Source organism: Desmodus rotundus, chromosome 7, assembly GCF_022682495.2.
Source record: "Desmodus rotundus isolate HL8 chromosome 7, HLdesRot8A.1, whole genome shotgun sequence".
In the NCBI taxonomy this organism is placed as follows: Eukaryota; Metazoa; Chordata; class Mammalia; order Chiroptera; family Phyllostomidae; genus Desmodus; species Desmodus rotundus.
In genome coordinates, this window is record NC_071393.1 from 86568086 (window position 1) to 86594417 (window position 26332).

A 26332-nucleotide genomic window follows, 5' to 3' on the forward strand; every position below is an offset into this window, starting at 1 on the left:
ATATAAAGAGATGAGCAATTGGTGATTTCTATTCTCACTAATATTTCGACAGTACCTGTTTTTTTTAAAAAAAATGTTTCCTGCTGTTTTGCTTTCCCTAAAGAGAAGATATTTCCCTAAGGAAAAGAGATTTCACATGGAAATTTAATTTGAGAGAACCGGCAGAAAGGGATATTTGCTGAGAGAGGGAGACAGAGAAAAATGCTTTGACCAGGGCCTCCCTGACTAACTACTCTAACATCAGACCCCAAACTTAAGTGGAACAAAACTCAAAACTAGAAACACATCACGATTGGTATTTCACTCTATAGGCTAGTAAAATAACATAGCCGCTTTAAATAATGGAACTTCCTTATCCTGCTTATTTTCTCCATCTCCACAGGGGCCTTACTTTATTTAGGCTTCTTTTCAGTCAGGCATGTGAAGTGAGGCTCCACAAGTACTGTAAATCTTCACCCAGAGCCAGAGGTCAAAGGGTTATCTGTGCTATGTGGTTTTAGGGTTTTCTTTACTCTTCTTTTTTTTCTTTCTTTCTTTCTTTCTTTCTTTTTCTTTTGTCTTTTTCAGCAAGAAAATAAAATGTATGCATATGAATCACAGCAAGCTAATTTAGGTACTAAAAAAGTTTCTGTTCTACGCATGAAATGCTTTCTCAAGTAAACCGGTGAATATCAACTTCTCAGGCATTCTACAAAGAGAAACCAGATGCAACAGAGCCCCCTCCTCGCCACCACTGTCTGCTAGGAAACTTGCCACACAGCTGTTAAAGCAGTAAAACAACTTCAAACCTACAGAAGTGATGGCCATTTAGACAAATGCATCAATTTCATTGCTGGAAAAAAACAACTCTGCTTTATCTAAAAAAAAAAAAAAGTCACCAAGTATCATTTTTGTTCACAAATTATAGCTCATTTACTAACAAGACAGATGTTTTCCACAGAGCTTTCTGTGTTTTAGAGCTTTTCAAAAGGTAATGACTATTCAAGACTAAGAATATAAAAGTCCAGGAAACCATCAAAATTCTTTTCCCAATTATTTTTGGGGGGTTTGATATGGAAAACTGAACCTTATTATGTTTTTTAAAGATAGTGAAAAAATGTTTAAGAACATTTTTTCTTCCTTCTCTGTCTCCAAGTGATCTTTTTAAAATGGGAAATAAAATTATTAGGTATAACATCCTATAGGATGCCATTAATACAATTTTGATACTGTACAATATACAGCATAAGAGTAAAAGGCATTTTTTCTCTGAGGGGACACTGTCATTTTAATGTTTTTTGTAATCCTATGAATCTAAGAGGCAGAAATGCAAATTACAATAGTACTGGTATCACATTCAACTGGATTACAAAAAAAGTTACAAAAAGACCTTTAAACATTAAAGAGTGTAAAATATCATTAGGTATTTGCTACAAGATTCCAGTTGGAATTGACCAACTTTATTTATTCCATAATATAGCAGCAATGATGTGTTTGATTCCTTTTGCTTTTGTTTCTTATTTAAAATTCATCTATCTTTTGCAACAAGTAAAAGAAACTGCTAAATGTTTAGAACAGCACCAAATTAAAAATATAAATAAATATGAGGCTCTGGCCAGGTAATTCAGTTGGTCAGAGCATCATCACAATACACCAAAGTCACAAGTTCAATCTGATCAGGGCAGATAAAAGAATCAACCAATGAATTCATAAATCAGTGGAATAACAAATCAATGTTTCTCTTTCTTTCTCTCTAAAATCAATAAATAAAAAAAGAAGGAAAAAAGGAAGGAAGGAAGGGAGGAAGGGAGGGAGAGAGGAAGGGAGGAAGGAAGGAAATATACATGGTCTTATCTATATGGAAACAATTTGTTTCCTGAAGTCTACAAAGATGATTTTTATAAAAGACTGCACGAAAAGTTACAACTCAAAAAATGATGATTTTCCAAGTTTTACATAGAGAAAATTTTAGTGAGATTTGTTGGATGTGTTTACTTTCCTGAAAAATGACTTAATGTCCTTTGTCTTAAAATTATGCTGAGAGTGGTTTCTTCTGCTCAAGCCTTTGTCAATTCAGTTTCCTTCCAGGTAGCTAAGCCAGGAAAACGCCAGGGTCCCTTGGAGCAGGACCGCATCAGAGTGCACTCTTAACTCTCAGCTTCTCTGCCTGCCTTCAATGACTCACTGTCTCAGATCTTATGATATCTAAGCCCATATGTTAAGGTGCTATAGATATCCCTACCAGGACACCAAACTTTCCAACCCAACACAATCAAGGCTAAATCCAGTATCTCCTAGTTCTCCCAACCTGGTTTTACACTTCTGAAAGCCCTACATCAATTGAAGTACCACCCACCCAGAGCTCCTACCATTCATTCCAATTTCTTCCACTGCCTAATTATATTTACAAACAGCTAATAGCTATGGAGCACTGACTGTGTACCAATGCACTGTGCTAAGGGTTCCATATGCACTAGCATATTTAATCTTCAACATCCTAGACATTTACAACAAACAGATGTTCATGGTGGTGGGTAGAGAGTTAAGATTTGGCCATCTAATCTCAAAACCATCAGTCTTCTATTTTAAGTTTTAAATTTATATACACTAAATTTACATAATTTTTTGGTGCATAATTCTACTTAACAGATATACAGATTTGTGGAACCACTATCAGGTTACAGAACAATTCTATCACATCCAGAAACTGCCCCATGCTGCTCCTTTGTAGTTAAAAGCCTGCCCCCGCTCCAACCCATGGCAATCACTGATCAGTTCCCCATCCCCACAGTTTTGACTTTTCGAGCATGTCATATAAATGAAATCATACAAATGTACCCTTTGGAGACTGGCCTCTTTTATTCATCATAATGCCATTGCTATTCATCAAAACTTGTTGCAAGCAGCAATATAGTTAGTTCATCGCTTTTTACTGGTGAGAAGTATTTCAATTGTATGAATATACTGCAGTCTGCTTATCCACTCACCCATTGAAGGACATAAGCTGTTTCTAGTTTTGGGGGATTATGTATAGAGTTATATATTGTATACAGGTTTTTGTGTGAACATAACTCTTCATTTTTCTAGAATAAACATCTAGAATGGGATTGTTGGGTCACATGGCACAGGTATGTTTAACTTTGTATGAGTGGCTATACCACTTAACATCCCTATAATCATGTGTAAGAGTTCCAGGTGCTCACCCTTGCTGGTGTGCCAGCCTGAGAACCAAAAGGTTGCTGGTTTGATTTCTGGTCAGGGCACATGCCTAGGCTGCAGACCAGATTCCCAGTTGGGGATGTGCCAGAGGCAATCACCATATCGATGTTTCTCTCCCTCTCCTTCTCCCTCCCTTTCCTTCTTTTGAAAATAAATAATCTCTTAAAAAAAAAAAAAAGTTCCAGGTGCTCTGCATCCCTGTCAGCACTTGGTTTTGGCATTTAAACATTTTTAGTCATTCTAATATGTATGCAGTGGTACCTTATTATATTTTCAATTTTTTAATTTGCATTTCTCTAATGGCTAATGATGTTGAGGATCTTTTCATAGATCCCCTTAGGTATAATTGCTGTATCTGTAGGCCTGCTATCAGGCTCATATATAATCAGTCAAGTCCTACTTATTCTAAGCCTAAAACACCTTCACATCTGCCTTATCTCCAATGAACTACCATCTTAGCTTACACTCTCATCGTCTTAGATTACACCATCTTACTGATTTCTTGTTTTCAGCAGCCCCTATTTGGTCCATACTCACTGCACTCTCTAAGCCTACCCTCTATGATACCACTGACAGTAGTTTTTCTAAAGTAAGCCATGTCGCTTTCTTGCTTAAAAACTTTTGATGGCTCCCCATTGCTTATATTATAGGACAAAGACCAAATAATGTATTATGGTATATATGGGGCTTATTTAACTCCGCGGTTTTAGTCTCTACCTCTCTTAACTATGCAACCCATAGCACACCAATAATTCTACCTCTTTAATTTTTTTGTTTCTGTGCATTTTAAGCTCCTGTGTTTGGAATGATTTCCCTCCATTCTCTAAATAGGCAAACTATTATTGATCATTCAATAAAACTAATCATTTATCTTCTGTGCTCCCAAAATACTCTGACTATACCTCAACTTTGTCTATGAATGCTTGATAGGTCCTCTGTGCTGAGCATAAGTTAAATATTCTGGAGGTAGGCATGCCATCCCATGTTTATGTTCCTTGTGCCCAACACAGGGCCTGGTACAGAGTATGTACATTCAATCAATACACAATGTTTTTTAAATTAAGCAGCCCAAGTGTCCACCAGTAGATGAGTGGGTAAAACAACTATGGGACATTTTCACAATGGAATACTACTCAGCCACAAAAAAGAAGAAATTTTTACCATTTGCAACAGCATGGGTAGACCTGGAGAACATTATGCTAAGTGAAATAAGCTAGTTCCACATACAAATAATTTTACTTGTATGTGGAATCTAATGAACAAACTGAACTAACATGCAAAACAGAGATAGACTCACAGGTAGGGAGCAGGATGACAGCTAAGGGGGGGGGGGTGGGGATGGAGGGATCGAGTTAAAAGGAAAAAGGACTCATGGACATGAACAATTTTTAAAAAAAATTTTATTTATTGATTTTTAGAGAGGAGGAGAAGAGAGAGAGAAACTGATTTGCTCTTCCACTTATTTATGCATTCATTGGTTGCTTTGTGTATGTGCCCTGACCAGGGATCCAACCCACAGCCTTGGCATATTGGGACATAGCTCTGACCAACTGAGCTACCTAGTCAGGGCAGAATAAATTCTTTTCTGAAACTTCCCTAATCTGGCAAAGGAAACAGACTTCCAGGAAGTCCAGGAAGCTCAGAGAGTCCCAAAGAAGCTGGACCCAAGGAGGAACACACCAAGGCACATCATAATTACATTACCCAAGATTAAACGCAAGGACCTACATCCAAGATTACTGTATCCAGCAAAGCTATCATTTAGAATGGAAGGGAAGATAAAGTGCTTCTCAGATAAGGTCAAGTTAAAGAAGTTCACCATCACCAAGCCCTTATTATATGAAATGTTAAAGAGAGTTACCTAAGAAAAAGAAGATAAAAAATATGAACAGTAAAAATGACAGCAAACTCACAGTTATTAACGACCACACATAAAACCAAAACAAAAGAAAACTAAGCAAACAACTAGAACAGAAACAGAACCACAGAAATGGAGATCACATGGAGGGTTGTCAAAAGGAGAGTGGGAGGGGGAGAGGGGGGAAAGGTACAGAGAATAAGTAGCATAAATGGTAGGTACAAAATAGACAGGGGGAGGGTAAGAATAGTGTAGGAAATGTAGAAGCCAAAGAACTTATATACATGACCCATGGACATGAACTATAGGGGGGGAATGTGGGAGGGAGGGGGTGGGCAGGATGGAGTGGAGTTGGGGGGGAATGGGACAACTATAATAGCATAATTAATAAATATATTTAAAAAATTCTTTTCTGAAGGATATCTATTTATTATTTGTATACACGGAAACTGTCATGTACAGAACTGCAGCAAATTTGGGAGTATAGACTTTCGTCACAGCTCTGAACTGTAAAGTGAAGAAAGTTTACAAAAACCTCCTCCTTCAGAGATGAAACAGGTCAATGCTTCTTCACACCTTACTTCTCCACATTATGTTTTATATGCTGAAACAAACATTTAATCTGGTCACTTGCTTGCTTAAAATCATTTAATGGCTTCACACTGCACTTAGTATAAGGACCAAATTCCTTGACTAGACTTACCAGGTGCTTATAACCTGGCCTTTTGTGGACTCTCTGGCTTCAGTCTGGTCACAATAATACACAGTAACTTTAATTCCTCCAGATCACAGTTCCCCTCACCTCCTGGCCATCCCATGTGAATTTTGCCATTCCCTCTTTGTAGAGATAAATTTACTGAGGCTACGAAGCTTAAATTTCAAGACCTTACACCTACAGTGTTTGAGGTCTGTCCAGAAAGTATATAGCCATGCAATAAGAAAAACATGGACATTTACTGAATAAGATTCAAGATACAAGAAACACTGTACACAGGACAATGACACCACAGTCCCCTTCAAAGTAGGCACCTACTTCGTGGAACCTCACACAGTTCTCCTGGTATCTCTTCCACTGTTCAAAATCCTTTGTAGGAATCTCCATAAGCTGCCCCATTGTATTTTCCTGAATCTCATCAATAGTCTGAAATTTCTTTCCTTTCGAAGGTGATTTTAGTTTTGGGAAAAGCCAAAAACCATAGGGCCCAAAATCTGGGATGTAGGGGCGGTTCAGTCACCTGGGTGATTTGATGTTTTGCCAAAAAACTCTGCACAAGATGTGATACATGAGTCAGCACACTGTCATGATGAAACTGCCAATCACCAGTTGCCTATAGGTGCAATGGGTTGTAGCAATCTCTCAACCAACGAAGAATATCGAGGTAGCACTCCTTATCAACTGTTTGGCCTGGAGGGACATATTCATGAGGGACAACACCTTCCTAAACAAAAAACACAGTTAACATGGTCTTGATCTTGCTGAGATTTTGCTGCACCTTCTTCAGGTGTGGAGAACCAGGTGACTTCCACTGGGATGATTGGGTCTTCATTTTGGGATCCTAGCCGTGGACCCACAATTCTTGAAGAAACCTGGTTCATTGGTAGCAGTTTGAATCAAGTCATTACCAACTGCAGCACAATGTTCTTTCTGCTGTGGTAGCAGAAGCTGCCAAACAAATTTTGCCACAACATGTTTCATGCCAAGATCCCGCGTCAAAATCTCAGACACAGTAGTTTTTGGAATCCCCAGATCAGCTTCTAGCTCTTGCATTGTCAGTTGCCGATCTTTGTTAAGTACAGCTGTACACGTTCAACATCCTCAGGTGTGTTCCTTGTTGCAGGACTTCCAGAGTGTGGATCATTTTGAACAGTCTTGACCATCTTTGAAGCATTTGTACCACACTTTTATTTGCACTGCACTCATTGCATCATCCCCAAAAGCTTTCTGAATCATCCAAATAGTTTCCAGGGAGGAGTGTTCAGGCTTAACACAAATTTGATGCAGATTTGTTGCTCTCCTCACTCAAGTCATTTTGAATGTGACATTGAGTACACGTGCTCATTCAACAGCATCTACTGTCCCCACTGACCAGTACAGTGAAGTTGTCATTGTTCACACATGTGTATTTCAGTTCACTCTCCTTGGCTGCCAGGTTACACTGATGTCATGCAAACCGTTCTTGTTATATTAACAATGGGTGGACTTTTTATTGTATAGTATTTTACTTGATTAGGCCCCATATAACCTGTATCTGCTCCTGCAACTGTGCTGGCTAATCCTATTGTTCCTTCAGATCTCAACATAAATGGAAAATATGACTAGATCTCTTCCTGGAAGGCATCCCAATTCCAGCCCTGAAATAGGTCAGATGCTCTTGCCAAGAGCAATTAACAACTATCTGATGTCTACTAGCCAAGAGTTCATCAAACCTTATTTTAATTGCTTAATTACTCGTTTTCCTGTTATAACTTCTCCAAATGCAATAACCATGACAACATTGAATATGGCTGTCCTATTTTAGGAACTAAAACATAGTAAGCTTGACAAATATCTGAGAATGAAGAAGTCAATTTGTAAATGAGTACTCAGTGGCAAACAAAATACAGAGACAAAGGGCCCAAACTGGAAGATGATACCTGAGAGCCTGTGATTCATTTACTTCCTGGATGTTTGGGGAAGAAATACACTGACTGAATGATGATACCCAGGAAAGGCCTTTTCCTCCCATATGAAAGCTGAGAATTATGGAAAATATGACTAGAAACAAGATAAGCAAGAAAATGTGCAATAGAAGTAGAACTAAAGAGAGCCTCAGTAGTAACAATAATTAAGCACTATAGCTGGCCTGATAAGAAAGTCAGCAATACAGGAACCTAAAAGACACCAAAAGCAATTTTCTGGAAGATTTCCAACATGAATAACAAACTAAAGCTAAAAGTAATTAACTTAGAAGGAATTAATGCTGGATATTTAGGGAAAATATTATTAAGTAATATAGACCAGTGTTTCCAAAACTTTAATGTACGTATTAATCATCTAGGAATCCTAGCAAAATGGACGTTCTGATTCAGTTTTGGGGAGGAGACAGGGAAGCCTGAAATTCAGCATTTCAATATACTTCCAGATTATGCTGCTGATCCTGAGATCACACTCCGAAGAGCAAGAATAATAAAATCTACATCTAGAACTGGAAAACTTAAGTAATATGGTCCACTTTGGGTCAACCTTTGGGTCAGCACCAGCTAAAAATGGTGTATGTACACACACATGCATACACATACATAGCTGTTTGTATGGAAAATACTATAATAATAATACAAGAATAAACTGTTTTGTGTACTCACAACTATAAACCTACTTTTGCCCCACCCTGTATGTGTACACATGTGTATGTATGTATACATGTGTGTATATATGCACATATATAAAATGAAATAGTACTCAGGAATAAAGAATGAAATCTTGCAATTTGCGACAATATAGATGGACCTACAGGGTGTTATACTAAGTGAAATAAGTCAGACCTAATGACAAATACTGTATGGTTACACTTATATGTGGAATATAACAAAACAAAACCAACAAAGAAAACAAAACAAAAACAGACTCAGAAACAGAGATCAAACTGATGGCTTTTGTATTTTTACATAGGAAAAATTTTTGAAATAATGTTTTGTATCCCATCAAAATTATGTGAAACTCAAATTCCCATGTCCATAAATAAAGGTTTATTGGAACTTATCCAATACCCATGCATTTATATATTTTCTACGGCTGCCTCTGTGCTGTGAAGCAGAGCTGAATACCTGTGGCAGAGACCATATGGCCCACCCCATTAGTGTACTTGGGCTGCTCTAACAACATACTACTGAGTGGATGGCTTCAACAACAGAAATTAATTTCTCGCAGGTTCTAGGGCTGGGAGGTCCAACATCAAGGTCTGACAGGGTTGTTTCTGTTGAGAGCTATCTTCATGGCTTGTACACAGCCTCCTTCTCAGTGTGTGGACAAAGAGCTTTCTATGTACAGTCACATTAAAAGTTACAGTACATAACCTTTCATTGAACATGAATTTAGTGGGCTCATAAACATTCACTTCATGTAACCCACAAAACCTAAAATATTTACTATCTGGCCCATTATAGGAAAGTTTGCGTAACCCTTGCTATGGACTCATGATTCTCAAAAGTGGGCAGAATGCAAAAATTTCAGGACCCACCTTGACCTACTGAATTAAAACCTGCATTTTAACAAGATCCCTCAGTAGTTCATATACATATTATAGCTCAAGAAGCATTAGTTTCCAAATTTAGTGATCATGGTAAGTAACATGGAAAAAGTTTTTTTTTTTAAAATACAGATTTTTAGGCTCCACACTGAGAGGAAGACAATTTTAAAAAACAGCTACAACACCTAACCTTTACTGAGGACTTACAGTGCAATTTGCCAGGCACTGTGCTAACCTTTATGTTCATGATTTCACTTAATTCTCCTAACATTCTAATTTACATATTTATCAAGAAAAAGAATGTAAGGAAAACTAAATGATACATTTTAACTTTTGGACAGTTCTTACAGTTTTATCAATCTGCAAACATTTTGTCTTTAAATAGAGGTGGTTGAAAACTGGCAAATGGTAATTTTTTTATTGTCTTAATGTAACAGCATTTTTTCACTAACAGGATTTTTGATTTTTCAAGTCCTGTGGTTCTAAAGTTTGAGTTGAATACCAATCATATTTGGTATCTTCAGGTACTACACAGAATGAAGTAGTCAAAAAAAATTTTGTATTTTTGATAAATTAACAAAAAATAGTTGAGTATTCACTCAAGACTGTGTTGAAGTTTCAACATGGTTTGGCTTAATAATAGATTAAACACAATGTTAAAAAGGGTAAAAGATATTTCATAGAGAAGTAAAATACAATACGTTTTAGAAAGTTCTCTTTGTTATAATTTGTACTCACACTTTGTCAGTTTTATGCCCTACATAGTTGTTTCCAAAATTATTCCTCTAAGAAGTATATTAACTTCAGTTAAATGAATTTATTTTGTAAATATTTGAAAGGAAAAGAGTAAGAGGGGGCAATCAGGTACTGTTCAAAGAACTATTTCTACTAAAACTGGAAATTAACTGGTAAAGCACAGGAAGAATCAAAGATGGGCAAAAATGTGAAATATGTTACAAAGATCTAGCCTGTGGTAAATAGCACCAATACTATTTTATTTTATTTTAATTTTTAAAAATATATTTATTATGCTATTACAGTTGTCCCATTTCCCCCCCCTCACTCCATCCTGCCCGCCCCCTCCCTCCCAAATTCCCCCCCTATAGTTCATGTCCATGGGTCATACTTATAAGTCCTTTGGCTTCTACATTTCCTACACTATTCTTACCCTCCCCCTGTCTATTTTCCACCTATCATCTATGCTACTTATTCTCTGTACCTTTCCCCCCCTCTCCCCCTCCCACTCACGTATTGACAACTCTCCATGTGATCTCTATCTCTATGGTTCTGTTCCTGTTCTAGTTGTTTGCCTAGTTTGCTCTTGTTTTTGTTTTAGGTGTGGTGGTTAATAACTGTGAGTTTACAGGAACTACTATAAAGGACACATGGACAAAATCAAGCGGGAGTGGAAAACAGGAGGGAGGTGGGTTCAGCTGGGGTGGGGTGGAGGGATAGGGAGAAAAGGCATACAACTGTAATTGAATAACAATAAAAATTAAAAAAAAAACTGTGAGTTTGCTGTCATTTTTTACTGTTCCAATTTTTGATCTTCTTTTTCTTAGGTAACTCCCCTTAACATTTCATATAATAAGGGCTTGGTGATGATGAACTTCTTTAACTTGACCTTATCTGAGAAGCACTTTATCTTCCCTTCCATTCTAAATGATAGCTTTGCTGGATACAGTAATCTTGGATGTAGGTCCTTGTGTTTAATCTTGGGTAATAAATAATTATGATGTGCCTTTGTGTGTTCCTCTTTGGGTCCAGCTTCTTTGGGACTCTTTGAGCTTCCTGGACTTCCTGGAAGTCTATTTCCTTTGCCAGATTAGGGAAGTTCTCCTTCATTATTTGTTCAAATAAGTTTTCAATTTTTTGTTCTTCCTCTTCTCCTTCTGGCACCCCTATAATTCGGATGTTGGAACGTTTCAAGATGTCCTGGAGGTTCCTGAGCCTCTCCTCATTTTTCCAAATTCTTGTTTCTTCATTCTTTTCTGGTTGGATGTTTCTTTCTTCCTTCTGGTCCACAACATTGATTTGAGTCCCAGTTTCCTTCGCATCACTATTGGTTCCCTGTCCATTTTCCTTTGTTTCTCTTAGCATAGGCTTCATTTTTTCATGTGGTTTTCGAATAGATTCAACCAATTCTGTGAGCATCTTGATAACCAGTGTTTTGAACTGTGCATCCGATAGGTTGGCTATCTCTTTGTTGTTTAGTTGTATTTTTTCTGGAGCTTTGAAGTGTTCTGTCGTTTGAGCCTTTTTTTTTTTTTCTTGGCGCATCTGTTACTTTAAGGGGTGGAGCCTTAGGTGTTCACCAGGGCGGGGTAGGGCTGGTCCCTGCGCTGTGATGCTGTATGTGGGGGAGGGGCCGAGAGGGAGCAATGGCGCTGCTTCACCCTCCTCCAGATTTCAATCTTTCACCCCGCTACCCACAATCAAACTGGGCCCCTCTGGTGCTGGTTCCCGAGTGGGTGGGCTTGTGCACACTCTAGGCCCCCATGGGTCTCTCCAACGACCTCTCCTGTGAGGCTGGGAGTCTCTCCTGCCGCCCCAACCCCCACAGGCGTTTTCAATCAGAGGTTTGAGGCTTTATTTCCCCGAGCTGGAGCCCTGGGCTGCGCGGTCTGCTTCGATCCCCACTGTTTGTCCAGTTTATCCGTGCGCGAATGTGGGGCCGTGGGGTGCTACCCGCCACTCTGCCTGCCCCGTTCTCCGCCACTCTGAGTCAGGCCCTCTCGGTTTATCTGCACGAATGTGGGGCCACAGGGTCTGCTAGTGGTCGGACTGCACTCTGCCAGTCTCTGTCCCACCACAGCCACGAGAGTCCTCTCCTCCCCGGTGCCCGTCTCTGCCCCTCCTACCGGTCTGGATGAATGTTTATTTTTTATTTCCTTGGTGTCGGACTTCCTTGCCATTCGATTTTCTGTCAGTTCTGGTTGTGCATGGAGGCGCAGTGCGTCTACCTACGCCGCCATCTTGGTTCTCCCACACCAATACTATTAATGGAATTTTTACACCCATCCTAAAAGTGACCTGTTAACAAATAAATGTAAAGTGATCTCACAGAAACCAATGCTGCCTCATAACATCAAAGCTAATCTGGACAGAAAACTTAATGATGTTTATGATGTAGATTATATGTTACTTTAGAATAGGAGAGACAGAAAAGAACAGAATAGAATTAATACTGGCATCTATAATGATATTTGAGATGACAGCTGATATTAAGGCACTAGTATATCTGAAGTGAATTTATAAGCTGAAAGTCAAGTATGGAAAGGTATACCTGAAAGTATTCACAAATAGGAAGACTTTGTTATAAAACATAGTGTATTTTTACTCTATCTTAAGGGGTGCAGTCAGGAAATTGCAAAAAAACACCCCACAATATAAGAATTTCTACCTATAGATCTTCTGAGTGTTACTGAAGGCTTCCTTGTATAAGAGAAATGAGGGAACACAGTCTCTGAAAAGACTGTGTGTGACTTACCTTAATATGTGACTTCCATATTTCATAACAAGTGATTCTAATTCTCCTCAAAACAAAATCACTGTTTTAGTGTGGTCCACAACAAACCCTCTCCAATAAAACTAGTCTCTTTTATGTCACAAAATATGTTCTGCCTTGACTGAAGAAGAGATTACAACTCCCTCCACCTATATCAGTTTGGTTCATCTATAGTTCTTGACTTTCTTTCTTGAGATATGTAACCACATGACCAAATCCTATTCTACTATGGTAAAAGATAACACCCATAAATCTGACTTAATTTTATCATGCTTCCATACAAACTGGCAGAGAGTCTCTAAAGTTACATTATTAACCAGGAACGGTTTTTTTGTTTTTGTTTTTTACTTCTGCTCCCTGCACAAACTGGAAGTTCCAACTTTGAATTTCTCAAAAAAAAAGAAAAAAAAAAGAAAAGAAATCTGTGAATTTTGAAGGTATGCGAGTTAGTTACAAACATTCTAACGATTTCAAATATTTTGGGTCTTTATAATTGGTGCTAAATCTCACGCTCACTAATCATGCTTGCTGTGAACTTTAATAGCACATGTTCTTTGGCAAAATAGAAGCCAAAGATTAGTATCACTGTCCTAAAGGCTAAACTAACAACAGTACCATCTAAATAATCCCTCCCTTTTCATTCTATTATATAAGTACTGAACAATTAAGAAGTTTCTGACAGTCAGCTTATGAAAATAATCCCTTTGAAATTAGTACTCTACCTTCAGGATTTAAAGCCAATTTCTGAAATAAACAAAGAAAAAGAGGAACAAATTGTTTCAGTTAGTCTATTACAAGGGACAACAAGTGTGTGATTAATTTTGTTTTCTGTTTATAGTGATGAAAACAACCATTTAAAAAATTGTTCTTAAAACTGGGCCAAGCATTGAAAGTGCCAAGAAAAAAAAAAAAACTAAGTGAAAATAATCACTACAAAGATAAATCTTAAAGAAAATTTCAAACCACCATTTAAAACAAATCACAGAAACATTAAATCACAAGCTTAATGCTTTTTCCCAATTCCCCAAACGTAAACCACTTCTAATTAAAATCAAATTGTATATTTTTAAATCATTAAACTAGAATAAACTAGCAATATCAAAATACTTCCATTGCTCTGCCAATATTTATATTATACTAGTAAAGATATGAGAATCTTTAAAAACAAAAACATTCTATATCTCAGGGTTTGAGGGTTTAGAGTAAAATGTTCTAAAATAACTTTCCTTATTAAGTGTAATTAAATTTTGTTAATCAGAAATTTTGGAGAAAAGTGAACAAGTCAGTCTACTTAATTTATTTTGGTTTAATCCTTCTTGTTTTAAACAGAGGTCATCCTTTTTATCTGGTACTACAGTGCCTTACAAAAATAAAAAAAATCCTTGTTACATAAAGTGAAAAATATAAATGTATTCATTTCTTTCTTTTAGAAACAAAGAACTGTATGTATTAACAATAAGAATGTGTTCCACTAACATACAGTTTTACTGAAAATTTAATTACCAAAAGTGGAAACAAAAGAATGTGTATTAGGGCATCAGAAAGGGGATTAGTATGAAAATGAAATTTTCAGACATCAGTTTGCTACTCAAATTGACATCGAATCAGCAAACAGAAGCATTAAAATTTCATTTCCAAGCCCACTTAGTAAATCTAGTTCCAGTTAGAGTATCTTTAATGTGCAAAAACTCAGTAAAAGCAAGTATTCACCATGCAAGACACAGATAGGGTTCCTTTAACCTACTGCCCTCTAGACACATCACTCTCTGTTAAACAGGCAGCTACTGCCAGATGCTCTCACTAAAACTCGTCACAGATGGTCAGTTGTCCAGTTTACAGAACACACTGCCCTCGTAATAGCCAAAAGAAAGAAGGAAAGGAGTGAGAGCTGTTAACACTTGCCTGCTTAGTTGAGTTAGACCCACTCGCTTGCTCTAAGCTTGACTAAGCCCTAACAGTGACTTTCTAGAGAGGCAAGAGTAGGCCCTAGGGCTCACAAGATTAAAAGGCATCCTGAAGGTGGTCTAGTGAACAGCTGTCCGGTGCTCGAATCCACACAACTGCATCCCCCTAGTCAGCCATTCTAGCCATGACTTCTGCAACTCCTGGGGTGCGGAACCTAGTGTCCAACAAGAAAGCCCTATAGCTGGGACGGAGTCCTGTTATCCTGCACTGCAGTGAGTCCAACCATTCAGTCTAATTCCACAGTCAGGAAATACGGAGCTATTTTAATACACAGGTATACTGACTAGTAAACCCATTTCCTAGTTTATACATTATAAAAAGATTTTAAGCTGAACTACCCCAAAATGGCATACATAAAGGATTTTACAACACAAAAGATATTACAATATAGGTAGTATATATGTGATTTAATTTTAAAACATACAAGGAAATTAAGGTTTACAGTATGGAAAGCTACTATTTAGAGATTTTTTCAAAATTTCAACAAAGATCATCCTCACCTCTCCTCTCCCAGCCAAACCCTAGGGGACCAGAGCAAGATGCAAGGATCATGTTCTGATGCAAACCGACGGACTTCGACTACCACAGCCCTGGTGGCTTCAGCTGCAGTGTCTGTCAGATGTTAGCTGTCCTTTCAAGATTCAATATCCAGCAAGAAGTCATTGGCTGGCTTCTTGATTTAGCTGTTAGACTTGAATATGGAAACAATGCTAAAAAATACAAGGACTCAGTACCTGATAATACAAAAAATGCTGTCAGCGCAGCTAAAAATGCAGAGCGCCAGTGTTCAATTTGGATGTAAACAATCCCAATTTGAAGGCTGCTGTAATGGCTTTGGCTAATCTTCAGATTCAGCATCACGATGATTACCTGGTAATGCTTAAGATAATTCACATTTTGGTCTAGAAACATCTGACACAGAATGCAGTCACTAAAGCAAATCAAACAAATGAGGTACATTGACTGTTGCTTTAGACAAGTGTATTCTTGGTTTTGACAAAGGAGATGTAGTTCTTAATGAAGTTGCTCAAATTCTGTGATTGTTGCATACAGAAAAGCTCAGAGAGCCACAGACAAAATGTAATGAAGTCATAGTAGATGTTCAGGCAATTGCTGCTGATCCAAAGACAGATCACAGTCTGCAGAAGGTTGGAAGATAAACATTTTAGGATTTCATCCTCTCACTTAGCACAACTGGGAACCATGTACGCCCTGGTATTTTAACAGTGGAAAATTGTAATGGTGGGAACTGTAACCCACTCCTACCATTCTTTGACATTGTTTCTGTCAGTGCTAAGTCTGACTATGTGGCTTATAGATAAAAAGCATGTTTGTATAAGAATGTTTGAAACTAGTTAAAAAGATACAGACCCCAAACTTCAAGCATCTCAGCTCCAGCAGATTTGCTGACTTTCAGCTGTGGAGCCAGGACAATGTGAAGCTGGGATGATATGAAGACAGGATGACTAATCTAGGATGATGTACACCGGGTCATCACCTGCCTTATTCGGAATGGACTGTGCCAGTCTGCACACAGAGAACTTTGCAACCCTCTCCCTTGATCTCTCTGCTCTGTTCCCCTCTCCCTCCTTATAAAACACCTCTGCCTCCAACAAGAGGTAGAAATAGGCTTTGTGACGTGAGTCCCCCATCTTCCAAGAGATGGGCTTTGAGACATGAGTCCTCCCTCTTCCAGATGGCCGGCATCTGCAAATAAAACACTTTCCTTTACATCAGCACCTGACTCTCCAGTATTGGCTTTTGTAGTGGGAGGCAGCCAGGCCTGCTTTGGGTTACAGTAAGTGTTTCAAAATCAAATGTTACATTTTCAAGTGAAGAATCCCAGAAATTAACTATGTCATAGAGATTTACTATCATTGATTTTTCTTTAAAGTTCAGGAAGTGGGTACAGGAGATCAATGGGTTGTCTTCTTTATATATGTGCACCTATAGAGAAGTTTTAAATTTTAAAGAATTGTTCTTCATCGCCAAAGTTTTAACTGCTTTTTAATCTTGCCACAAGCAGAGCATTATTTTGTTTTTTCTAATAAATTATTCACTTGTTTAGAATAAACTACCTGTATATTCAAGAAGAGTGCTCTATGAAGCTGATTTTTGTATCTTCAACATATTTACATTTCCTTAACAGTAAGTTTGACATACGATTTTTCATGAACAATTGTCCCAAATCCTGTTTCTTACTTGATACTGAGTACATTCTTCTTGACTAAATTATATGCATATGCAAAGGGAGAACACACCGAGCAGCCAAGGCTAGAAATACATGTAGCTAACTTTGGTGACAGTAGGTTAGACAACATCATTTCAGTATCAGTCGTCACCCTGGAGCATATATAATTTCTTGTCATTTATAAAGCTGTGTGACAGACATCAATAGCAAAACTTATTTAACCAAGAGCAGATTAAATTAAAATAGGACACAATAGGATTATAAGCAAAATGCCATCTGGAAAACTGTTGCAAAGAGCCTGAGGATGAGGTTCCAATTCCCTGCATCTGAAATGATTCCCCCCACTGCTTCTTACCGAGCAAGGAATCACATCTAATGCTGCTCTCACAGACTGTGCTACTGTGAGGTACCGTGAGGCCTGTGTTTCAGGGAAGGAAATGGACAGCCCATTTTGGGACCACCATGCCTCTTCCTTCCTGCACACCAAAGGGCAGTCTGTGACAGGGAAAGCTAGCCCACACTGTGAAGTCAAACATGTGGAAAAGGTGCTGTAACAATTTAGTGGGAATTTGTTGATCACAATTAGAGCTGCAACAAACAGCTAAGTGTGCATTTTGTATCTTAAGTATGAATGTTTATAACTCATGTATTTATTATAGAATGTACATTACTTTATACTAAACATGCTATATATCATGAAATTATTTTACCCAGCAAAAATAAGATGAACACGGAATAAAAGTGTCTTTCAGAACTCTGCTGAGTGCAATCACAAAGTTAGTGCATCTTCTCTAGTGGTTCTGGGTTAGAGCTACATAAAATAAACATTTACAGTCATATAGGTCATATGTAAGAGTATGATTTTGTGTAAAATTTACATATATTTTTATACATGTAAAATAATACCTACATAGAGCACTCTCAGGCAATTTCTAAGTTAAAATTAATTATTGTGTATTCTCTGATCCTTAGGTAATATTCCTCTTTTACATTCATATTCCACATCCACCACATACCCACAATAACTGATCATGATCTCACTCTACTAGAAAGTGAACTTTGGAAAGAAAAGCAGGTGCCCAGAGGTGGGGGAAAGATAGGAAGATACCACAGTTTTCTAACATCTAACGTTTTACCAGTTCACTCACAATGGTGAGTCAAAGACCAGTCACTGACTTAAGCAGCAGGATACACACAGTGATGTAGTAAAGTCAATTCTTTTTTCTTTTTACCATTTATCAGTTCTACTGGCTTACATCCAGTAACTTTTCTCCCACTTGGTTAGAGAGGAAGGAAAAAAGAAACAGCGTAGCACAGACTCACTCACCTAAACCACTGAGCGTGTGGAGAAGGTCACTGGTGTCTAAGAGGATGGGTCCATTCTCCTGCTGCCCTTCCTCTTTGTAGTACAGCTTATAGCCCTGGATGTCTGCTGTGTCCTCAGCATCCTGCTGCCATCTCACAGAAATGGTGGTACAGTTCAGAGGCTCCAAATGTAACTCTGGAGACTTAGGGGCTAGAAAAATTCACCAGAAATATATGTATAAAAAACCCGTAAGTCACATGAAAACACAGGAAAGCAGAGATCTCAGATCTCAAGCCAACCATTGCAAAAAAATTCAAATCCAACAATTATACTTCAACTTTCAATTTCACAGTGATATTTAAGTTTGAGACAGAAATTTATAAAATACTACCTAAAAGACTAAGGCATATAAGAACAAAATAATGTCTATATTTGTGTATTTTTAAGAGACAATAAGTACTTTCTAATTTTGACCATCCAACATTCCTCTCTGAGAGACAGAACAGGCATTATTATTAAATCAACTAACAGTAACAACAAAACCAGTCAGGTTACATTCTGCACTAGTAAAAGAGGAAGGTCAAAACTTCTTAGTCTTATGGTCTTTCTATTAAACTGATGTTTTAAAAAATATATAGCAATAATATTAATTAGGCCTCTCCCTCTCATATTTTTTATATGTATGTATGTATGTATACATATACATGTATGTGTATATATATATATCTTTTGATAATTCAGTTTGATTTGAACTGAACTGATCTTGCCATGGAAGATTTGCTAAGCAAACAAATATTACAACCAGGAGTTTTACTTACTAGTGAGTTTGATGCAAAAAGGACTATTCAATAAAAAGTTTAAATTTTTTTCCTATTAAGTGCATGATCTATTGGATACTTTTACTCATAAAACAAAATTTAAAAATATAAACATAACTTAGATAAGAAAAATCTAAAGTATAAATACAGTATTATTCTTCCTCAATCATCTTTAGAAATTTACCTTGTACGCTTGTAGCTTTGGGTGTTCTATGTGAAGTCCATACTGATGACTCTCCCAGCCCCACTCTGGTGGCAGCAGTAATCCGCACCAGGTAGACACTATCAGGTGTCAGGCCTTTCAAAAGATACTCATGTGTGTTCCCTGGGAGCTCCAGAACTTGGATGGAGTTCTCAGTGCTTAGGCGGAAGGACAGACGATAGAGCACCACTTGGCCCCTCCGATATTTGGCTGGGATTGGCAGCCAGGAGATGAGGATATCAGTGGGACTGCGACTTGTCAAACTAATTTCAGGAGGTCTCAGAGGAACTGGTCATATAAGAAAACAGGTTGCTTATAAATATTTAAAATCGAAATTGTCAATCAGCAAACCAATATTGACTGAATTTTCTTAATAGTAATACATAACATAATAAAGAAAAGATGCCTTCAGCCCTAGAAGAGGTTTTCAGGGTACAAATCATGGGCAGGCAGTGAAAGGACCAATCACAGGGAACTGGAAAAAGCAAGACTGTCATCAATGTTGTTTGGGATGAATATGAGATTACTTAATACTCGTAAAATAGGAGAATAGTTCTCAATTCCACCAAAATGCCTTAAGAACAGGAAAGAGAGAGTTATACAAGAGCTGGGAAGCTTAGGACAGAAGGGTTATAGTTTGGCAGATAGTATTTTGAAGTATAAGGGTGGTATCTTAAAAATCAGTGTGAATCTTGTATTCCCAATTTATATACATAAAGATGAAAACAACTTTTCCTCTAAATAACTTGAATATAACTGGCACTCCAGGAAAATGAGTCAAGTACAGTGGAAGGCAGTCAGGTGTGGTGTTAAGAGAGGTTCTAGAGTTAGACTGTGTTTGAAGCCTTGTTCTACCATTTACTACTCTGTGTGATTTTGGCCAAAGTAACTTCCCTGTGTCTCTTTTTCTTCAGATATAAAATGAGGATGATAATAATAGCTCATTCCTATCTCAGTTAATGGCAATTACTTGTCTAACTCAAGCCAAAATCCTTGGTGTCATCTTTGACTCCTCCAAACACACTCCACATTCAATCCTGTGACTCTGTGATTTCCACTGCCACCCCCTTGGTCCCCGTCACCATCACCTTTAGCCTGTATTGTTGCAATAGCCTCCTAACAGACTTCCCAGCTTCTCCCTTGTCCCTACTATCTATTCTCAATACATTAACTGTTAAAATGTAACTTAGATACTGTTCACTCTTCTGCTCAAAATAGCTCCCATTTCAGTCAAAGTAAAAGCCAAAGCGCTCTTTGAGCTCTATCTGCTTACATGGGCAGCTTCCATTAATTGTCTGCCTCATCTCCCAGTGCTTTCTACTTGTTCCCTCCCCTCTAGCCACACTTGAGCTTCAGGCCCTTAGCAACTTCCATTTCCTCTGCCTAGAATGCACTTCCCAGTCATCTATCTGCCTAACCAACTCCCTCATTTTCATTTCCAAATGTCCCCTATTCAGTGAAGCCTTCTCTGGTGACTCTGTCTAAAGTCTCAAACCTTCCTGACATTTTATACTCCCCTTCTCTGCTTTTTCCCTTCTCCACAACACTTACCACTATCTAACATGACTATTTACCATCTCCGCTGTTCCTCTACCACCTCTCCCACTAGAAAGTAAACTTCTTGAGTGCAGGGACAAGTTTGTTTTTTGGGTTTTTTTGTGTTGTTTTTTGCTTCTTGTTCACTACTAAATATTGAATAATACATAGCAGGTACTCAATAAACATGTATAAAGTGAAAGATGAACTAATAGGTAGAAAAGAGAAAATCAGCTTATTAAGCATTTCTGAATCCTTTATGTGTATGAACTCATAAATTCTCACAAAAACTCAATATAAGAAGTATTGTAACATAACCATTTCTACTTTATAGCTGAGGAAACTTAAGTACAAAGAGGTCAAATCACTTGCCCAAGGTCACACAGCTTGTAAGTGAAGGAACAGATCTAGGCAGACCAGACAGAGCCCACATCCTTATCTCCTATGCACTACAATCTCTCGTAACAATAGTTGTTCTATCACAGACTTACATAGGGACTAAATGAGACAATAGAGGGAAGGTTACTGAATAGGCAGGGATAAGCACTCTACAAGGTGTTAGCTGTATTGGCAGTGTACTGCTGTGCACTCCAGGAGACACATGCTTCTCCGTTTGAGAAGTATGAACTTAGAAAATAGGGAAGAGACTTGTGCAGAAATCTGAAAAGCAGTGTCAGAGTTCTGAATGTTGTCTACAATACAAAATTGAACAGATTAAAAAGTTTCAGAATAAGGAAGGGTTTAAAGGAGAAAAACTTTGAGAACATAACTGGAATTGGCAAGCTTGCTACATTTAGACTCATTTTCTTCAAGGATGTGGAGTGGTACACATCATACACAACCCCAAAAACCTCAAAATGCAAAACCAACCAAATAAAAAAATCCTTAGACATACATGTTAGAGGTTAAATGTAATGAGGTCACATGTACTGAGGCACACTCCAAAATGAAACAAATTCTTAAATGAAAACTAAAATTTGGAATTCAGTATCCAGATTAGTGATAACTTTTTCATTTAGTCAATGTCTCAATTTATAAACATCTAAATAAGTGGCATTATAAAGATATAAGTGAGAGATCTGGGGTCAAATGAACAAAGACAAAAAAGACTTGTGAATCATTTCTATAAAAATGTTCCGGCTTCTGGCCAAGATGGAGGCATAGGTAGACACACTGCGCCTCCTCGCACAACCAAAAGAAGGACAACAACAATTTAAAAACAAAAAACAACCAGAAATGACAGAAAATCAAACTGTATGGAAGTCCGGCAACCAAGGAGATAAAGAAGAAACATTCATCCAGACCAGTAGGAGGGGTGGAGATGGGCAGCCGGGGCGGAGAGGACTCAGGGCAAGGCGGCTGGCAGACCTAGCGAGGTGGTGGATTGTGGAAGGGGGCAGGCCAGGCTGCAGCTAGCAGACCCCACAAGGTGGTGGCTGGCAGACCCTGTGGCCCCACATTCACGCATAGACAAACTGGGAGGAACGGTGGGGGAGCAAAGCAGATTACGCAACCCAGGGCTCCAGCTCGGGGAAATAAAACCTCAAACCTCTGAGTGAAAACACCCGTGGGGGTTGAGGAGGCAGCAGGAGAGACTCCCAGCCTCACAGGAGAGGTTGCTGGAGACACCCACAGAGGCCTAGAGCGTGCACAAGCCCACCCACCTGGTAATCAGCACTAGAGGGGCCCAGTTTGATTGTGGGTAGCAGAGGGAGTGACTGAAATCCTGCAGAGAGTGGAGCAAGCGCCATTGCTCCCTCTCGGCCCCTCCCCCACATACAGCGTCACAGCGCAGTGACCAGTGTTATCCTGCCCCAGTGAACACCTAAGGTTCCAATCCTTTACACAATAGGCGTGCCAAAACAAAAATAAAATGGCCCAAATGAAAGAACAGATCAAAGCTCCAGAAAAAATACAACTAAGCAAGGAAGAGATAGCCAACCTATCACATGCACAGTTCAAAACACTGGTAATCAAGAAGCTCACAGAATTGGTTGAATTTGGTCGCAAATTAGATGAAAAAATGAAGGCTATGTTAAGAGAAACAAAGGAAAATGTACAGGGAACCAATAGTGGTGGGAAGGAAACTGGGACTCAAATCAACGGTGTGGACCAGAAGGAAGAAAGAAACTTCCAACCAGAAAAGAATGAAGAAATAAGAATTCAGGAAAATGAGGAGAGGCTTAGGAACCTCCAGGACATCTTGAAACGTTTCAACATCCAAATTTATAGGGGTGCCAGAAGGAGAAGAGGAAGAACAAAAAATTGAAAACTTACTCTAACAAATAATGAAGGAGAACTTCCCTGATCTGGCAAAGGAAACAGACTTCCAGGAAGTCCAGGAAGCTCACACAGTCCCACAGAAGCTGGACCCAAGGAGGGACACGCCAAGGCACATCATAATTACATTACCCAAGATGAAACAGAAGGAGAGAATCTTACAAGCAGCAAGCGAAAAGGACACAGTTACCTACAAAGGAGTGCCCATAAGACTGTCAGCTGATTTCTCAAAAGAGACCTTACAGACAAGAAGGGGCTGGCAAGAAGTATTCCAAGTCATGAAAGGCAAGGACCTACATCCAAGATTACTGTATCCAGCAAAGCTTTCATTTAGAATGGAAGGGCAGATAAAGTGCTTCTCAGATAAGGTCAAGTTAAAGGAGTTCATCATCACCAAGCCCTTATTACATGAAATGTTAAAGGGATATATCTAAGAAAAAAGATAAAAAATATGAACAGTAAAAATGACAGCAAACTCACAGTTATTAACAACCACACCTAAAACAAAAACTAAAGCAAACAACTAGAACAGGAACAGAGCCACAGAAATGGAGATCACATGGAGGGTTATCAACAGGGGAGTTGGAGGGGGAGAGAGGGGGGAAAGGTACAGAGAATAAGTAGCATAAATGGTAGGTAGAAAATAGACAGGGGGAGGGTAAGAATAGTATAGGAAATGTAGAAGCCAAAGAACTTATGTGAATGACCCATGGACATGAACTATAGGGGGGGAATGTGGGAGGGATGAGGTGGGCAAGATGGAGTGGAGTGAAGGGGGGGAAATGGGACAACTGTAATAGCATAATTAATAAATATATTAAAAAATTAAAAATAAACTTAAAAAAAGAACTACAAAAAATGTTCTGAAAACTAAGGGTGGGCCATTTCTTGAAGATAAGACATTTGTAAAGGAAGAACAGTATAATAAAGCACATTTTAAGTTATTTTCTTTTCATAGTGCAGGGCATAAATATGGGCCTTCTAGAGCCTCTGCAGAAAGTGTTGGAGGAAGAGACTCCCCTCTCCAGTACTATCTAAATAGAAGGAATTTTCCCCCATTGTAAGAATATATCAAGGGCTGTCACAAGTCAATTTCCAACCCAGGGCCAGGTAACAAACTGAACAAGTAATACTTTCTTCCTTAAGTAGAATGACCATATTGTATCTAAAAATAAAGTGATCTTATAAAGTATTTTTAACTGGCAGGTATTAAATTTCATAAACTCCCAGTTTAAGAAGTCTAATACATTTGACTTCCAGTCATTATATATACTCAATAGGTAACTGTCCTTATATTTATTCATGCCTGAAGGATATACTTAGGTAAAAACTAAATAAATAAAAATTAAAAAAATAAAAACTGCTACATATTTACAATTTAAACTAGGAAACTTAAATACACTGATAATACTAGAATTTTATGATTAAAAGTTATATTATGAATTATAAATAAAAGTTATTTTTATTATCGTGTTACTATCGAAAAGTGAAAGTCAGGTTTGAAATAGCAAATTAGCCTGCTGGTTACCGCAGCCTTTTTTTTTTTAATCAAAAGGAAAATATTTTCTCTATTTTAAAACATTTATTTATTGAAACTGATTAAACATATGAATATTCATACTTAAATGACCAAGAATCATGTTTTCTTACCATCCTCTAAAGTATTCTGTGTCACATGGTCAGACATCTGGCTGGCTCCCATTGGCATATATGCCACAATGTAGAAAGTATAATTGCTGGCAGGTTCTAAGTCATCAATGATATAATGAGTTGTGTCATTTCCAATGACTACTTGATATTCTTCATTATTTAAACCTAAGTTAATGAATCAGTTTTTAAAAATTAAGAATATTCAAACAAATTAACAAGACCACTTCCCTCACTGTAAAACACTGGTCCTTGAGTCTAATCTCTTATCAGTTACCTTTTGTTACCCTTTAAAAAATGTGAATAGGAAGGTCTTTATTTTCTAACAGTAACCATTTGTGTCTTGCTACAACTTACTAGTTTGAATTTTTCCTAAAGAAATCAAACCAAAAATAACTAATCTTCTGTAAACTCCATTAACATCTAGTCAAAACCCACAGCAGAGACCATATGCAGCAGTAACACACACAGCTTAACACTACAGAATACTGTAATTCATAAGTGTAAATTTTACTTGCTTCAACTCATGGCTTCTTCTTTCTTTTAAACATTAGTGGAGAGAGGGGAATGTAATGGCTCTACTCTTTATAAAAACAAACCAAACCAAAAGTTGTCCTGCAGAAGTTCTCATTTTGCCCCTAGAGATTCTATTAAATTTGACTGACACAAGTTGTTCTTTTATTTATATTGAAAGCAAAATATCTGGGAAGCATAGTATGTGCTTCAGGATGCTGTTTCACAATGAGCTTTTTTTTTTGTAGAGGAAAAAAATTCTCAGTAATTCTCAATAAAATATGCATGGCAAGGTATAGAAGAGGATTTGTCTTTGTGGGATTTAATTCCTACAGAGCAAACCTGTAATGTGGAACAAGAGAACTGGTCGCTACTGTGCTTTGTGAACAATTCACAGTAAATGGACGTCAACTTAATCAAAACTCTCTAAGGACAGGGCCCCTTCTCCCCACACTGGATTTATAAACAAAACAGAAGGCAAATTCCACTATTAAGTTTTCCCACATTTCTGAATGAACTTGATAGCATTTTAATTAGACAAGATTACAGGCATTTCACAACAGACTGGCTAATGTCTCGTTAATTAGGAACTGCATAGTACGATTTCTGACCTACTAAACAAGGTCCTTGAGTTCGAATTAAAAAGCCTTGTTCCAGCCATGAATAGACCACTGAGTTGCATGTGGAGGCTCTAATGAAAGAACCATAATAGCGAACAAGAGTGGTCTCCACCAAAACCAGCATTCCTTTTACCTTCCTAAATCACTAAAAAGGGAATTAGCATACTCCAACATGCTCAGTTATCAGACTTTCATTCTTCTTGCTACCTTGACCCATGATTTAAATTCAAAATATTCCTCTTCAAAATACTACTTCAAAGGACAAAAAACAATAAACAACTACCTGTCTCTATAGACAATTATATTATATCCCCACTCTGTGGGTGTTTGGACTTGTTTTTAATGTCTATTGCATAAAAGTTAGGCTGTTTGTGTACAGAAGTAAAATCTGTAAACCTCTACTATGGTTCCTATGAAAAAATCAATAGAGAAATCTCTAGGATTTATAAGCAGTTTTTCTTTTT

General features: G+C 37.9%; 1 protein-coding gene and 1 pseudogene across 1 annotated transcript in view; one reads left to right on the top strand and one right to left on the bottom strand.

Annotated features, from left to right (window-relative positions):
• Positions 1-26332, bottom strand: part of PRTG (protogenin) — a 123976-nt gene that overhangs the window by 37980 nt on the left and 59664 nt on the right. Inside the window, exons 9-11 of the mRNA XM_024567288.3 lie at positions 24739-24903; positions 19255-19560; positions 18274-18462 (exon numbers count right to left, since the gene is read on the bottom strand). Coding sequence (XP_024423056.2) covers positions 18274-18462; positions 19255-19560; positions 24739-24903 — 660 coding nt within the window. The remainder of the gene's footprint in view (positions 1-18273; positions 18463-19254; positions 19561-24738; positions 24904-26332) is intronic.
• On the top strand, positions 15314-15915 carry LOC112311592 (RNA transcription, translation and transport factor protein pseudogene; annotated as a pseudogene).